The sequence below is a fragment of the Macaca mulatta genome, chromosome 18 (genome assembly GCF_049350105.2).
Source record: "Macaca mulatta isolate MMU2019108-1 chromosome 18, T2T-MMU8v2.0, whole genome shotgun sequence".
Classification (NCBI taxonomy): domain Eukaryota; kingdom Metazoa; phylum Chordata; class Mammalia; order Primates; family Cercopithecidae; genus Macaca; species Macaca mulatta.
Window position 1 is genome coordinate 1,355,789 of NC_133423.1, and position 16,377 is coordinate 1,372,165.

The 16,377-nt window shown below is 56.7% G+C and overlaps 1 protein-coding gene across 2 annotated transcripts in view; it reads left to right on the plus strand.

The window, feature by feature from the left end:
- The window catches only part of LOC106994590 (uncharacterized), a 98,905-nt gene that overhangs the window by 48,709 nt on the left and 33,819 nt on the right, over positions 1-16,377 (plus strand). The window contains exon 3 of one of the 2 annotated variants that reach the window (XM_077974879.1): positions 1,805-2,072. The exons of the other annotated variant lie outside the window; for it this stretch is intronic. Within the exon in view, the coding sequence (XP_077831005.1) occupies positions 1,805-1,940 (136 nt within the window). The 3' untranslated portion in view covers positions 1,941-2,072. Of the gene's footprint in view, positions 1-1,804; positions 2,073-16,377 lie in introns of those variants that run through there. 2 annotated transcript variants of the gene reach the window in all.

The following is a 16,377-nucleotide window of genomic DNA, read 5'->3' on the forward strand; positions in this document are numbered from 1 at the left end:
AAAGTTGGAGGAAGAGACCCCTGAAGAAAATGACCTTTACTAAATTACATTGAAAGGGTGGAGGTCTTGATGCCAAACCAAAGCTGGAATCATTGCAGTAGCCAAGCCTGAGCTTGCTTGTTTCTGCGGAGTCTTGGGTGGTGTCAGGCGTGTGTGAGCGGAAACCCACAGTCTATTCTGGCTCACGGTTGTAGCCACGACACCTGGACGGTGGAGGAGAGTTGAGAGTCCACTCACTGCTTCTCTGCTTCGTTAGGTGACTGGAGCGTTGTGAGGTCACAGGTTGCAGAGTTTCTTCACTCGTAAATACTAAGCATAAAACTGTGAAGTTAAAGGTTTTTTTAATGGAAATTTTGGTTGCCAACTTTTGCTTAATAGAAAGTCTTTCTAAATTTATATGTAGAGTTGTCTTTGAAGAAGAGATTTCAAATTTCTTCAGTTTCTTTGTTCTGTTCACTTAGATGTGGGGAGATGAAACTTCCTTAAATTGGGCCTCTCTAAGCAATGAAAACTAAGCGGTTGCTCTCGAAGCAGTGAAAATTTAACCAGTCATGAAGACCAGCATGAGGCATTTGCCTTCTGGCCATGGGAGCCTTGCAAACAGTGAGGCATCTGTGGCTTCTCATTCCTGCCTATTATTTTTGTGAAAATTACAGGTGGATTTGGGACTTTTCATCTGATTACATGCTACCGATAGATATAGTTGTATCTGCGAAGTCCCCTGAAATCATCTCCAGGGCAGGCATAGGTCTTGTCAGTCGCTACCTATGCAGGATCTTGCTGGCAGCTGGAGCGGGGGTGCCGGCTCTCATTCCCACTCGCTGTGTTGGTCCAGATAGGATTTTCCACATGACATGGATCCACATGGATCCTGCGCCACCACGACGTCTCTATTAGGAGGCTAATGGGGGAACTGAGCTAAGCTCTGGTTTACCCTCTGTCCTTCTCACTCAGTGACACAGAGTCCTTCATCACCATGATCCCAAACCAGGCCACGCTTGTGAGGAGCACACTTGACCCCTGTGTTGGCAACAGGATGGCGGGGTGCACACGGGCCTCAGATGACCCCAGGGTCAGAGGTCAGCCGGGGAGGCCAGCCCCGTGCTTCCAGGTGTGCTGTACCTGCAGAACTGATGCCCCCAGTATCTTGGTCCCCCCAGTGCCACCATCCTAAAGTCCCCACTGGAATTTGCCCTCAGAGGAGGGGATGGGTGTGGTGAGCAGGACTGGCTGATGTTGACAAGAGTCAGCAATAAATTATTTATTTCAACCCATTCGGGAACTCACTCTTCTCCAGCCAACCCTCAACAACCTCCCTTCCACTGTCAAAGGCTGATGGGAATTGACCAACCTAACTTTCTTTCTTTTTTTTAATCTTTTCTTCATTATCTTTTTGTTTTGGAGATGGAGTCTTGCTCTGTCACCCAGGCTACAGTGCAGTGACACAATCTCGGCTCACTGCAACATCCTCCTCCTGGGCTCAAGCGATTCTCCTGCCTCAGCCTCCCAAGTAGCTGGGATTATAGGCGCCTGCCACCATGTCCAGCTAATTTTTTTGTGTTTTTAGTAGAGACAGGATTTCACTATGTTGGCCAGGTTGTAGCAGCCTAACTTTCAAATCAGCCTTGGCTTTAGTACTCAGCAAACGTACCTACGTCTCTCAGATTGTTCACTAGATTGTTCACTCGTTTGTTCAGGGTGTGTGCATTTAGAGAAAATCACAACTCAGTGCAGAGCCAGCTGCAGGCTCAGGACACCCAGGGTGCAGATTTAGCAACAGATGACCTTGCAGTGATGGTTGCAGGAGTGTGGACCTGGCCTCCCGGCGATGGTTGCAGGAGCACGGACCTGGCCTCCCGGCGATGGTTGCGGGAGCGCGGACCTGGCCTCCCGGCGATGGTTGCAGGAGCGTGGACCTGGCCTCCCGGCGATGGTTGTAGGAGTGTGGACCTGGCCTGCTGGCGATGGTTGCAGGAGCATGGACTTGGCCTCCCGGCGATGGGATGCAGGATCGTGGACCTGGCCTCCCGGCGATGGGAAAGACCAAAAGGTTTTAAAAGGGGATTGACGTGCCCAGGTTTGTAGCTTTCCCTTGTAACAGTTACTTCAAGTTTTTACTAAAATAACATGCGAGATTAAATAGGACTGTGACGCTTGTTAAGAAAACCCGCAGTTCCCCGGCCGACTTCCACACACGCTCCAGCTGTCTCCATCCATGTTTCTAAACAGTGTGCTCACACTGACTGGTTTCTGAGAGTGTCTGCTATCGTCCTGTTAACATATAAACAGTGTGCTCACACTGACTGGTTTCTGAGAGTGTCTGCTATCGTCCTGTTAACATATAAACAGTGTGCTCACACTGACTGGTTTCTGAGAGTGTCTGCTGTGATCCTGATATCATGTAAACAGTGTGCTCACACTGACTGGTTTCTGAGAGTGTCTGCTGTGATCCTGATATCATGTAAACAGTGTGCTCACACTGACTGGTTTCTGAGAGTGTCTGCTGTGATCCTGTTAACATGTAAACAGTGTGCTCACACTGACTGGTTTCTGAGAGTGTCTGCTGTGATCCTGTTAACATGTAAACAGTGTGCTCACACTGACTGGTTTCTGAGAGTGTCTGCTGTGATCCTGATATCATGTAAACAGTGTGCTCACACTGACTGGTTTCTGAGAGTGTCTGCTATCGTCCTGTTAGCATGTAAACAGTGTGCTCACACTGCCTGATTTCTGAGACTGCTGTCATCCTGTTAGCATGTAAACAGTGTGCTCACACTGACTGGTTTCTGAGAGTGTCTGCTGTCGTCCTGTTACCATGTGAGCTTAGTGCTCTGATGTTGCCTCCCCTGTCCCCCCTCGGCTCTGCACGTTTGCAGCTGTAAGGAGCCCATGTGCTATGTTTATGTTAATGTGTCATTATTAGGTTTTGTTCCTGCTGAGCCAGCACATCTGCCTTTTTTTTTTTTGAGTTGGAGTCTCACTGTGTTGCCCAGACTGGAGTGCAGTGGTGCAATCTTGGCTGACTTTAAACTCTGCCTCCCAGGTTCAAGCGATTCTCCTGCTACAGCCTCCCTGAACTACAGGTTTGCGCCACCACGCCTGGCTAATTTTTGTATTTTTAATAGAAAAATACAATTTTTTTTAGTAGAAAAATACTAAAAATTGTATTTTAAGTAGAAAATCTTAGCTCGGCTGGTCTCGAACTCTGACCTCAAGAGATCCGCCCACTCAGCCTCCCAAAGTGCTGGGATTACAGGCGTGAGCCACTGTGCCTGGCCCTGGCTGCCTTTTAAAGTGAATGGGAGATGCATTGGCGGCTGCTGTATTCCCCCGGGGGCTCTCTGCCTCTTGAGGCCTGGTGGCCACCTGTCCTGGAATCACATCCCCCACTTGAGTAGCTTTCCCATTTTCCCCAGCTGGCTGCTGCTTCTGCCTTCCTCCTTTTCTCTGTACCTATTACTAAGTCTTCCCAAGCCGTGGCAGGTGCAGGAACCCTCCTGCAATCCAAGGACGGAAGATCCTTCCACACTGTCAAAGCGCCAGGTCATGTGTGTCACACACAGGCTCCGTGTGTCCTGCGGGGTCACCCCTGGAGACCTCATCCCAGGAGCTGTCAGCTGGGGCCCCCACCTGTTCTGAGAATGGTGCCTTTCTCTTCTCTCTTGAGTGGGACCCTCCCCTCTTGAGCCGCCTGAGCTCAGAGCAGCCTGTGCCCACTGGCCCCACGAGGATCGCGGCCCCTGCTGAGAGCTGCGTGTGCTCAGAGCCTCGAGTCCTCGGTGTGCAAAGGGGGCGCGGCCGGACCCCCCAGGAGCGCGTGGCGACCGAGGCCGGCTGGAGTCGGCGCTGGGGAGGCTGCGGGGGCCTCCGTGTTGGTTCGAGTGTGGCCGGCGTCGCTGTGCAACTGGTTCTAGGCCTTGTGTTCGCAGCTGTTTTTCACCGAGTCCCCATCAGGCGCACAGGCCCCTGGCCCGGGGCTCAGTGGACAGCACGTGCCCGGGAGGCTCCTCAACCCAGTTTCCCGAGTAGTGGGGATTACAGGCATCCGCCACCACCTCCAGCTAATTTTTGTATTTTTAGTAGAGATGGGATTTCACCATGTTGGTCAGGCTGGTCTCGAATTTCTGACCTCAAATGATCCGCCCGCCTCGGCCTCCCAAAGAGCTGAGATGACACTGAGCCCCCGCGCCCGGCCTCCTTCCTCTTTTTCTATGTCAGAGGCCGCAGGCACCGGGGACCCGCTGGCCAAGGCGCGGCTGCTGAGGGCGGTGCGGAGCCGTCCGAGGCCGTGTCGGGGTGTTGGGGTATCGGGGTCACCGGCAGGGACACGCTGGGGCGTTTGCGGGACCCGCTCAGAGCTGGAGCGCGGGGAGCTGACACCCTATGGAGGGGCTTCCTGAGGCCTCTGGGAAGCTGCTCGTCCGCGCAGGGTCGGGGCTTCCCGGGGAGCGCGTGAGTCCGGCCGCCCGGGGAGGCGCAGGGGGACCTCGAGGCCGATTCCAGGCGCAGCCAAGCAACCCCCGCGGGATCCCCCAATCCTCCCGATGCTGCGGCCCTGGGCAAGGGCAGACAGTGGGGTCGGGGGTCATGGGGCGCTTGTGGGGAGCCTGGGCCTGGTCTGAGGGAGAACGTTCTGGGGGGACTGACCGGGCTGGGACCCCCCGGGGAAAGGCCGAGCCTGGAGAGACGGACACAGCAGTGGGGTCCAAGGAGACGGGGTCCTAGGAGAGCGGGGTTCTAGGAGAGTGGGATCCCAGGAGAGGGGTCCCGGGAGAGCAGGGTCCCGGGAGAGCAGGGTCCAGGGAGAGTGGGGTCCCGGGAGAGGGGGTCCCGGGAGAGGGGTCCCAGAAGAGGGGTCCCAGGAGAGGGGTCCCAGAAGAGGGGTCCCAGGAGAGCAGGGTCCCGGGAGAGCAGGGTCCAGGGAGAGTGGGGTCCCGGGAGAGGGGTCCCAGGAGAGGGGGTCCCGGGAGAGGGGTCCCAGGAGAGGGGGTCCCGGGAGAGCAGGGTCCAGGGAGAGGGGTCCCAGGAGAGGGGGTCCCGGGAGAGGGGTCCCAGGAGAGGGGTCCCGGGAGATGGAGGTCCCAGGAGAATGGGGTCCCAGGAGAGGGGTCCCAGGAGAATGGGGTCCCAGGAGAGCAGGGTCTGGGGACAAGATGGAGGCGGATTCCTCCTCTCCAGGGAGCTTGGGAGGCTCTGAGTGGGGGGCGCGTGTCCCGCAGGGAGGGCCCCCGGCTTCTCGGGGCCAGGGGGGAAGGCTGCGGGGGCTGCGGGCGGCCGGGACTCCCGGCTGTGGCCCCGAAAGACCTCCCTGGGGGGTTCCTGGGGCCGCGGCTCCTCCCTGGGCCTCAGGTCCGTACGTCGCAGGCAGCTCGTGTTCAGGGAAAGTCAAAGATTCTTTTCTTTCCAATCCCATGAAACAAACGCTCAGAGGCCGTCCCGCCGCTGGGGCTCCGCGCCGTCATTCCTGGGGCGTCGTCTCCTTTTCCCGGGGGCCCCGGTCCCTGTGTTCCCAGCTGTGGCCAGATGCGGGGAGAAGCGGCCAAATCGCGAAGGGCCTGGACAGGGCCGCGTGCGGACCGGACTGCGCTGGGGGAGCTGAGAGGAGCCGCGAGCGATCGAGGGGTCCCGCTCCCGAGCGGCCGGGACAGTCTAGACCGGGCCGAGTCCCCAGCCCGGGCCGGGGCGGCCTCCACGTGGGAAGACACGCAGGGCCAGGAGCTGGGAGTGGGTGCAGCGGCCTCGGCTGTGTCAACAGGTGGGCAGAAACCTCAGCGTGTGCCAAGCTGCAGTCCCGGTGGGTCTTAAGCGTTTTGGTCTTGGGACATTTTTACACTTTAAAAATTATTGAAGACCCTCAGAGCTTTTGTTTTTGTGCATTATAACCTTGGACATATACGGTATTAGCGGCCGGGCGCGGTGGCTCACGCCTGTAATCCCAGCACTTTGGGAGGCCGAGACGGGCGGATCACGAGGTCAGGAGATCGAGACCATCCTGGCTAACATGGTGAAACCCCGTCTCTACTTAAAATACAAAAAATTAGCCGGGCGAGGTGGGGGCGCCTGTAGTCCCAGCTACTCGGGAGGCTGAGGCAGGAGAATGGCAGGAACCCGGGAGGCGGAGCTTGCAGTGAGCTAAGATCCGGTCACTGCACTCCAGCCTGGGCTACAGAGCAAGACTGTGTCTCAAAAAAAAAAAAAAAAAAAAAAAAAAAATATATATATATATATATATATATGTGTGTGTGTTATATGTGTATATCATATATGTAAATTATATATATATACTATATTAGCAATTAGAACTGAGATTTAAAAATACTTATGGTTTCATTCATGTTTATGTTTCAAAATTTACTTATACATTTTAGATTTATGTGAATTTATGGGGCACAAGTGTAATTTTGTCACAGGCACACATTGCACAGGGAACCCCAATAATGTGTGCTGTACCCGTTAAGTACTTTCTCCCTCCACTCCCTCCCAGACTCTGCTGCCCATAATTCCACACTCTGTGTCCACAGGTGATTCAGCTCCCACTTACGAGTAAGAACATGCAGCGTTTGTCTTTCTGTTTCACTTAAGAGAATGGGCACCACTTCCATCCACATTGCTGCAAAACAGACCATTTCGTCCTTTATTGCTTCATTTAAAAACGGCAATAATAAACTCACTAAGTGTCAACATATAGGATAAACATTTTAGTAATATTTTTAGTAAAAAGAATGGCATTATCTTACATTTTGCAAACCTCTTTCACTGGGTTCTCTGATTTGAACTGCTGTGATACTGTTGTTCTGGTTGAAATTGAGAAGAAAACCTGACCACACACAGACATTGAGTCGGGACAGAGGATTATTTACCAGTCTTTCTGGATAATTGTGCATCATCTTTCTTGGCATTACACAACAGGTGGGAAGTGATAGTTTCTTCAAGGTGAGCTGCTGTGGAACCTGAGACCACAGTGCACATGCTCCGTGCTCAGCCAGGCCGTGACGTGCAGCCATCATGCGCTTTGGGTGGGCTCTTACCCGGCGTGGCTTCATAGCATCCTGCGCCAGTCGTCTGGAAACAGTCAGTTCACCGAGTCATGTGGAGCTTCCAAATGTTGACGCATTTCTTTATTTAATATCAAAAGTCACATTTGCGAATATCACCACCAACTTCCTCGGAAAAGTCTTGACGTGCTGACTGGGAAGCTCACGGTGATGGATACAAGTTTTCCAAAATTCTAATTTTTGCTTGAAAGCTGAAATTTTGTTATTGGCAACAAATACTGCAAGTTTACCTTAAAGCAACAGGCTCGGTTTGCTCATTTTCAAGAAAATGCCTGCCCGATGCCCAGTGACTGTGGCTTGTTGGTTGTTTTTTCAGGCACAGCGTAGCTGGGGGGTGGCGGGGGTGGCTCCAGACTCAGTCGCACACTTTCTCCCAGTCCCGCCAGCTTCCATGTGTGGTACACGCACACTCTGCCTGCATTTCCCGTGTACTCCCCCACCTGTGGCCACGCACCCCGCTGTGCTGTATGCAAGGCTGAGATATAACAGAATGGATAGTTTTTCTGCCCCAGGGTGGCTTTTAAAAGTGAAGCTGTCGGCCGGGCGCGGTGGCTCAAGCCTGTAATCCCAGCACTTTGGGAGGCCGAGACGGGCGGATCACGAGGTCAGGAGATCGAGACTATCCTGGCTAACATGGTGAAACCCCGTCTCTACTAAAAATACAAAAAACTAGCCGGGCGTGGTGGCGGGCGCCTGTAGTCTCAGCTACTTGGGAGGCTGAGGCGGGAGAATGGTGTGAACCCGGGAGGCGGAGCTTGCAGTGAGCCGAGATCACGCCACTGCACTCCAGCCTGGGAGACACAGCGAGACTCCGTCTCAAAAAAAAAAAAAAAAAAAAAAAAAAAAAAAAGTGAAGCTGTCATTTCTACTGCACAGTGAGTGCCTGGCAGTGGTAAGGCAGGGTGTGGAGCTGCCGCCCCGTGCCCACCAGGGAGTCGCCATTCTGCAGATATCGCCTGCTGGAGAAGGCGTTGTCATAAAAGTAGTGACACATTGTCACACGGTGTCACTCAGCATTGTCACAAATGTAGTTCTGATCTGCAGACCCCCTGGCAGAGTCCCTGGGAACTTACCCCATGCCAGGACCCACAGGCCGAACGGTGAGAACCTCCTGCCGTGGGTGAGATGAATCCTCCAGGGACTGGGAGGGAGGCTGTGGGTGGGGCTGGAGCCCCGAGTATGTCCTCAACTGGCTGGGGAGCCTCCTCCAGGGGCGATGTGGGCGAGTGCACGTCTATTGGGGTCCCTTCCCTGGTTCGTGAACCTGAGAGGCCACCCTAGGCCCCTGGTGCCCCTCCCTGCGGGACAGCGCCCCTGGCTTTCTGTTCTTGAGACTCCCTCCACTTCCCATGCGCCTCTCCCAGCACGTGGAGACTCCTGTTTCTCCCAGGCGGATGGAACCCGGTTCTTTCCAACTTGGCAAACGTGATCCGTCTTCTCTGTTCTGTTTCCATTTGCTTTTTGATGTTAAATTTCTGTGAACAAAACTTTCCATTGGTGTCTGTTTTTTTGTTTGTTTTTCTTTTTTTTTTTTTTTTTTTGAGACGGAGTCTTGCTCTGTCACCCAGGCTGGAGTGCGGTGGCGTGATCTCGGCTCACTGCAAGCTCCGCCTCCCGGGTTCACGCCATTCTCCTGCCTCAGCCTCCTGAGTAGCTGGGACTACAGGCGCCCGCCACCACGCCCGGCTAGTTTTTTGTATTTTTAGTAGAGATGGGGTTTCACCGTGTTAGCCAGGATGGTCTCGATCTCCTGACCTCGTGATCCGCCCGTCTCGGCCTCCCAAAGTGCTGGGATTACAGGCGTGAGCCACCGCGCTTGGCCGGTGTCTGTTTTAAAGACCCTCAGAACCTGGTGTGCCACGCTAGAGGCTCTATCAGCGCAGGTCCCAGGCTGCCTGGAGGAGTGAGTGAGGGGTCCATGCTGCATCAGGAGCTGGGGACTGCCGGGGATGAGACGCATCTCTCTGGCCAGGGTGTTCACTTTAGAGTTATGAGGCGGCCGGGAAGCTGGGCCACAGGCGGGAGGCCTGGGGTCCAGGCGCTACAGCCAGTGCCAGCTCCTGCTTTCCACGACCGGCAGGTTCCACCATCACCTCAGTGAGCCGTCAGCAAACGTCCCTTACAGACACTCCATCCGGACACGCGCGCCTCATTGCCAGGTGGTCTCTCTGCCGACTCTACATCTGTGATGGCAGAACTCAGCTCAGAGCAGGTGCAGCAGGAGGCAAGGGAGGGAACACTGGCCCCCTCACAGCAGCTGGGCCCTTCCATGCGCCCTCCAATCTTGTAACCCAGTAGGCCATGGCCCAGGGGTCCCTGTGGCTGGCAGGAGAGTGGACAGCACACGACCTGAGACCCTTTTGTCAGACTCAGGCGCCCTCTCTCTCCTCCCTGTGAAAACAAAATCTTAGAAAGGGGAAAGTCAGCAGACGGCCGGGACTGCTCACTTCCCCCACCACTCCCTCCATGCTGCTGCTTTGCTGCTACCTCAGAGGTGGAGCCGTCTCCCCAGGCCGTGTGGCAGGTCCTTTCTGCGCCGGCCAAAAGAATTGCAGAGCCCGATTCCACAAAAGAGCATGAGTGTGAGACTGGGAGGCAGGCTCTGGCTGCAGCCACAACCCTGATGGCAGTAATTTCCTTTGGTTTTGAATTTTCACCTAAAAAAAAAAAAATCCATGTTTAGCCTTAGGATAATAATAGCTACTGTTCCTAGCCACATTGCTTGTACAATATGCACACACACATTGCCACGGCATGCATTCGAGTTGAACCTGGCACACCTGCAAGGTCAAAGCCGAGGTCATGGCTTGTGATGGGCAGGGAGCAGCTGCCAGTGCTGCCCTGCCCATGTGTGCCCCCATGTACCCAAGTGTGCCTGCATGTATCCCGGTGTGCCCACATGTATCCCGGTATGCCCACATGTACCCAGGTGTGCCTGCATGTACCCATGTGTGCCTGCGGATACCCGGGTGTGCCCACATGTACCTGCGTGTGCCTGCATGTACCTGGATGTGCCCGCAGATACCCAGGTGTGCCCCCATGTACCCACATGTGCCTGCAAATACCCACACGTACCCGCATGTACCCGGGTGTGCCTGCAGATACTCAGGTTGCCCACATGTACCTGTGTGCCCACATGTAGCCAGGTGTGCCCACATGTACCCATGTGTGCCTGCAGATACCCGCGTGTGCCATGTACCTGGGTGTGCCCGCATGTACCTGGGTGTGCCCACAGATACCCAGGTTGCCCACATGTACTGAAGTGTGCCCACATGTACCTGGGTGTGCCTGCAGATACCCAGATTGCCCACATGTAGCCATGTGTGCCCATGTGGGCAGGGTGGGCAGAGGCAACACAGTTGCCCACTGGCTCTGACACAGAGGCTCGAAGAAAACCCTGGGGCCCAGTGAGGGCGTGCCCACCCTGTGGGGAAGATGAAACCACCTTCTGCCGTCCCACCCAGCGGCCAGCTCTGGCAAAGCCTCCCAGCGGAGCACAAAGGAGTGTGGACAAGGCTCCAGCTTAGTTCTGACATGTGTTGGAAGCACCTGCGGGCATCCACTTTGCAGAGCAGCTGCTGTACTGGTGGGGTTGGGGGGTGACCTGGGCCGTTCCTCTATTCTAGGAGGAGTGGGGTTCCAGGTGAGGTTCTGCCTCCAACTCTCTCGGACGGTGCAGATAGGCCTCCTGCACAGTGGCTGCTGCACCCAGCACCAGGGCTAGTCCAGCTCCGCGTCTTCACTACTGAGCAGCTTTTACTTGACCCTATTTTGTGAGGATATGGGCTTTTAAGTCACGTGCCCTTTCGATGACAGCAGCCCTGGAGGTTGGGAACCTGCATGACAAATACAGTTGTGGGCCAGTTACTTTCTTTCTTTTTTTTTTTTTTTTAGAGGGAATCTTACTCTGTCTCCCAGGCTGGAGTGCAGTGGCGCAGTCTCAGCTCACTGCAAGCTCTGCCTCCCAGGTTCACGCCATTCTCCTGCCTCAGCCTCCCAAGTAGTTGGGACTACAAGCGCCGCCACCACGCCCGGCTAGTTTTTTTGTATTTTTAGTAGAGATAGGGTTTCACCGTGTTAGCCAGGATGGTCTCAATCAATCTCCTGACCTTGTGATCCGCCCGCCTTGGCCTCCCAAAGTGTTGGGATTACAGGCGTGAGCCACCGCGCCCGGCCTGGGCCAGTTACTTTCTGTGTGACAGCTGGAGTGTGTCCGTCCTGAAGACTGTTTAAGGAGAGGAAGGCCAGCCTGATGCTCTAGCTCAGGGAACTTGGTCATCCAGCAGATACCAGACAGGGTGACCCCTTCAGCCCATCCAGGGAGGGAACAAAGGAAGAAGTGCTATCAGGGCAGCTGGGCCATTCCCATTGTCCTGTAGACGCTGCCATGCTCCTGGTCACCCATGGGAGCTGCCAAAGGGGACCCCAACTTTTCTTGGGAAAGTGCCCATCCCTGGGCCTGTGGGCCCCTCCGGCAGTGGGTCAGTGCCACCCTCCGAAGGGCACAGGGGTGTGGGGCAGTGGTGTGGGTTTGCTGCCTCGATGGGGGCAGTGGTGTCGGTTTGCTGCCTTGGTCTCTGCAGCCACAGCCATAACATGCCCGCCCTCCTCCCACATCGAAAAGGTAATTTGCTCCTCCCCTGACCCTGGGAGGTCCTGGGCCCCTTCAAACCTTTGCATAACAAAAAGGCCGGCTGGGCGGTTTCCATGCAGGCCAACCCACTGTGCTTATTAGCACACAATGAAAATTATTAGATGGAGACAAACACCCCACAATAGCAAAGAAAACAAACCAAACCCGTCTACACAGATTCCCACAGTCGTGACTCACTCTCTGCCTGTTACCCTGCGGTGGGCGGGAGCCTGATTGCTCAGATGTTTTCTGCTCTCGATGATCCTGACTTCTCCTTTGGGCCTAATCAGGGCACAGCTCTGGGCCGGATCGGGGGCTGTGGCTGAGCTGCCTCAGGCTTGGGTTCTCACGGCCTGGGGTGAACCTGGCATCCCGTGAGGAGGGGGCTGGAAACCGAGCTGCCTCAGCCTTGGGCCTCCAAAGGGAGGCGTGCGGGGCCCCCTTGGCTGTCTCCACTTTTCTTTCTCAGGGGATTTTATAAATTTATTTCCAAGAGCACATGCCCAGTTTATATGCACAGCCAACTGAGCCCTTTGTCTGACTCACGCCCATTCTGGAGTGGAGGTGACTGTCCCGCATGGATGAGTGGAGCTTAGGGAAGCTCCGATGCGCCAGGCTCCCGAGGCAAGAAGATGCAGAGTCCTCCGAGCCACGGTGCAGTAAGGAGGAGGAGGCTCTGGCTGCTCAGGCCAGGCCCTGCCTGGCCAAGCTCCCAGATAAAAGGTGGGCGGTGCTGTCCTTCTCCCCCTGCCGGCCTGAGATCTGAAGGGAGGCACATTCTGGAGGGTGCTGGCTCAGGATACCTGGGGTGTGGCTCAGGGCTAGGGTTAGATTTGGGAGGAAGGACAGCCAGGCCCGGCGTCTGAGCATGGCCCCACCCTCTGCTCTCGGATGCTGGGGCCCAGAGGGCAGCAGAGGTGGGGGCTCAGCCTGCTCCTGGGGTGGTTCAGTGGCGGGGGCTTTACCATGAAGAAAGGCACTTGGGTGGAGCAGGCCCCGGAGCTCAGCCCTATGCTCTGGGGTCCCGACCCACATCTAGCAGCAGACGCAGCAGACACAGCAGTGGCACCCACTGGAGGCACGTTGACCAGCCAAGGCCACCAGCCTGGCCGCGGTGCTGAGACAGATCCCAGCCCAGCCCGGAGCAAGTCCTTCACGGTCACTTTCCCCTCACCCAGGAGGCGATGACGGCCTTGGGGGAGCTCGGTCAGTCGGGGAGGATGGCACGTCTGAGAGTGCGCGGTGTCCTGTGGTCACGGTGGGGTCCTGTCTTCCCAGGGCATGTGGGGTCCTGTCTTCCTGGAACACGTGGGGTCCTGCCTTCCCGGGGCTTGTGGAGGGGCCGTTTACCCTGGGCCTGGGGGAAAGGGCCCAGCTGTTCATCACAGGCGGCCCTTCTATAAGTTCCTCCGTTTTCTGGGGACACCAGTGGCAAGAGCCTGGGCATCTCTAGAACTGGCCATAAACCACAGCAAAGGCCTCGTGTTCTACAGAATGTCAGGCTTTTAAATAACACGGCATCACTTGGAGCACACTGGCCCCTGCTTTGCAGTCAGCAATGCCAAGGTCACTGCTCTGGGGGCCGCATGTGGCACGTGTCTCGTGCATGTGGCCGGGGCCATGTCTCTGTATCCGTGTCTCTGTTGTGGGTGTGTCCAGGGCCATGGCTCTGTGTCTGAGCTGGCCCAGTTTCACTCTGTGGGGAGTCTTGGGGACCGTCCTGGCCTCCCTGAGCCCCAAAGCCAGGCCCATGTGGCCTGTCCCCTCATGGACACTGGCTGCTGCCGTTTCCTTTGAGCTGCGTTCCTGCCTTGGATCTGCCTGCTGCTAGGCACTGCTCTCCTCAGCCTCTCAGCCTGGGGAAGCGGCCCCGCCCCTCCTGTGCTGGAAAATCCCACCTGGACCCAGCCACTGGTGCAGGCAGCTGCAGGCTGGAGGGGAAGCAATGGGAAGCCACTGAACGTCCAGGTGAGCCTTGATGGCCTCTCAGCCCCTTCCCTCAGCCACACAGTGACCAGCTCTGCCAACTCTGCCCACACACGCAGCCCCTCCTCCTCTCAAGCTCAGCCCCCTCCAAACCCAGGGAACCCCTGGGCGCACTCTCCCCAGAACAGCGTTCTTCCGCTTTTCTGCCTACTTGGGGCATGTGCGAGTCACAGCCCTAGAATTTTAGAAAGCAGATCTGGTGTCTGCGTCTGCTTGGTCAGTTGCAAAGGCATTGCCCATTTTCTCTCGGAGCAGAGGCGTTTGCCATCACATGCTCCATGCCATGGGTGAGGGACAAGGAACCTCTCCCTGCGCTCTGTGTCCGGCGTGGACACTGCAGTTTGTTCCTTCTGAGCTTGTGATGCTCAGAGCTTGGCCGGGACACAGCTGGCGGCCTCAGCTCCCAAGCTCCAGAGCTCTGCGTGGATGAAGGGCGCTGCCATCCTCCTGCAGCTGGGCCTGTGAAGCAGCTGTCAGAACATCTCAGATTGGGTGTCTCCATCTCTCCTGGCTCCTCGGGGGCGAAGGTCCCTGCAGTCAGCCCTGGAGAGTGGCCCGCGGCCAGGTCCTGGAAACCGTGTGTCCCCGCGCCTCACCCTGCGCAGGCTGGGCAGGCAGCGTCCTTGGCGAGTCGAGAATGTAACTGCGTCTCATGGAAATGAGCGCCGATAAATCACACAGACTGATTTTCACAGATTTCCGTTCTTTGAACATTCCACTCTGAAAAAGATTTTCTCCTGGCTTTTTCAATCAAAAGCACACACTCTAGGCAGACTGTTACTGTAGCCAATGCCGTGAGCTGGCGTGTGGGAGGGAAGGCTCTAGATCTTTCTGGAATCTGGAATGGGCTCGGGAGGGAGACGCACTTGACCCGAGTCCCAGCTCCGCGCTGTCCCTGGGCTCCTGCCTCCAAGACCCTTGGGGCTCTGTGGAAACAAGGGGTGATGCCCAGGTGGGACCAGTGCCCTGGAACGTCCTCTGTGCTGAATAAATGTCGGCTCCCCTTGAAGCCAACACGGCATTGGCAAATGAGTTCTGTAGCTGACTGTAAGTTAATTAGTACAACTCTTGCTCTCTTATTATTCTTAGATACAAAGTTAATTTGGAAAGATACATGTTTCTTTTAAAGTTGCATGGTTAAAAGGATGTGGGAGCTGAGCTTAATTAAGAGAGAGTGGCTCCTAGCGTGCAATGGTTGCGGTTGGAGAAAAACATCATTAGATTAAGGGTTTTGCTGCCTTCCCCAGCACAGCCGCCCCGGGCCGCTGGCCCCTCCATGCAGGGGATGGTGGATTGACCTGGCGTGAACTCTGTGCAGCTCCCGGAGGGGCTGGAGGTGCACGCACACCAGCAGCGGGGAGGGCAGCGGGGCTCGGGCACTGCGGGCGCGAGGGTGGGAGCAGTGCCCGTGGAGCTGACCCCGGGGCCACCCGTGTGCCAAGCCCGCCGGCGTCCTCACAGGGGCAGGCCACGCGGAAACCCCCGAGAGGGGGCGAGCCCCGGCTCTGTTTTAAGCCCTGGAGGAGAGGATGTAGTGAGTGGCTTCAGACTCCTGTGCCCTGGTCCATGGGCCAAGGACTGGGGCTGGCGTCTGCACTCGGTGCCGAAAGCTTCCAGCAAGAAGTCTTGGAGCTTCCTTTCTAAGGCATCTCCCTGGCTCTCAGGCAACTCTGTGGAGCTCAGGGTGCCCATGGCCTGCCACAAAAGGCCCAGCAGCCCCGGTGCCCTCCTGTCTGGGCCTGGACCCACAGTGAGGAGGGGCCGCGCTCCTCAGGGCTACTGAAGGCAGGGACAGGAAGCTTGTGGGAAGTGCCCGGCTCGAGTGGTCAGTCTCCGTCCCTCTGGGCCTCACGGAGACGGGGCCTTCGGGCCCTGATGGAGCTGCTCGCTGGGGCGCAGACCTTGGGTCCCCCCAAAGGGCTCCTGTCCCAGGAGCAGAGGTCCCTCCCTGTGCCCTGGCCCTTGAGGCCCCTGGCATGTTGCTGGCATGCCATAGTGTGTCCTGAGCATGAGAGTTAGGCAGAGGCTCTCGCCTGCTGGAGGCTCTGCCCGCCATGTGGCCGCTGTTGTGTCTCCACAGGCCATGGGGCAAGAGGCAGAGCATGTGTGGTCTGTGCTCAGCCGCCCCAGGCCTGAAGAAGGGCCGGGCAGGCTCCCGTGAGCGCTGCGAACGCTGGGCACCCCCCGCAGCGCCGTCTTCCTTCCTCACCTCATGGAACCCTCTCAGCATTTCACACACGGGGACTCTGAGGGCGGATTGTCGGGGACGGCGCTCCGACGACCTCTCGTGGCGTGTCCAGATGATCTTTTCAAAGAATCTGCCGGAGGCAGAGACGGGGCCTCTCCTGGATCGGGCGGTGGCTCCCTCCGCCTGGGATCTGGCGTCTCCCTGCCAAGGCACCCTGTGTGTGTGCAGGTCCCAGGCCTGGCTCCAATCCTCAAAACCACCACTGCTGTGAAAACCACCCAGGAGGGTCGTGTGTCTGGCCAGCAGCCAACAATCCTGCAGGCCAGCGAGGCTCCTCCATGTGCAATCTCGGTGCCTTGTGCCACTGGACGTGTGTGGAGCTGCCAGGGCAGTGGGGAGTGGGGTTGGCCGTGGCCAGAGCTGTTTCCCCGCCCCCCACCCCTTCCACCGTTTCGCAGCCTCCACGGGTGTCCTGGGTCTATGCATTTCGCACATGGACTGCAGTTGTGGAGAAC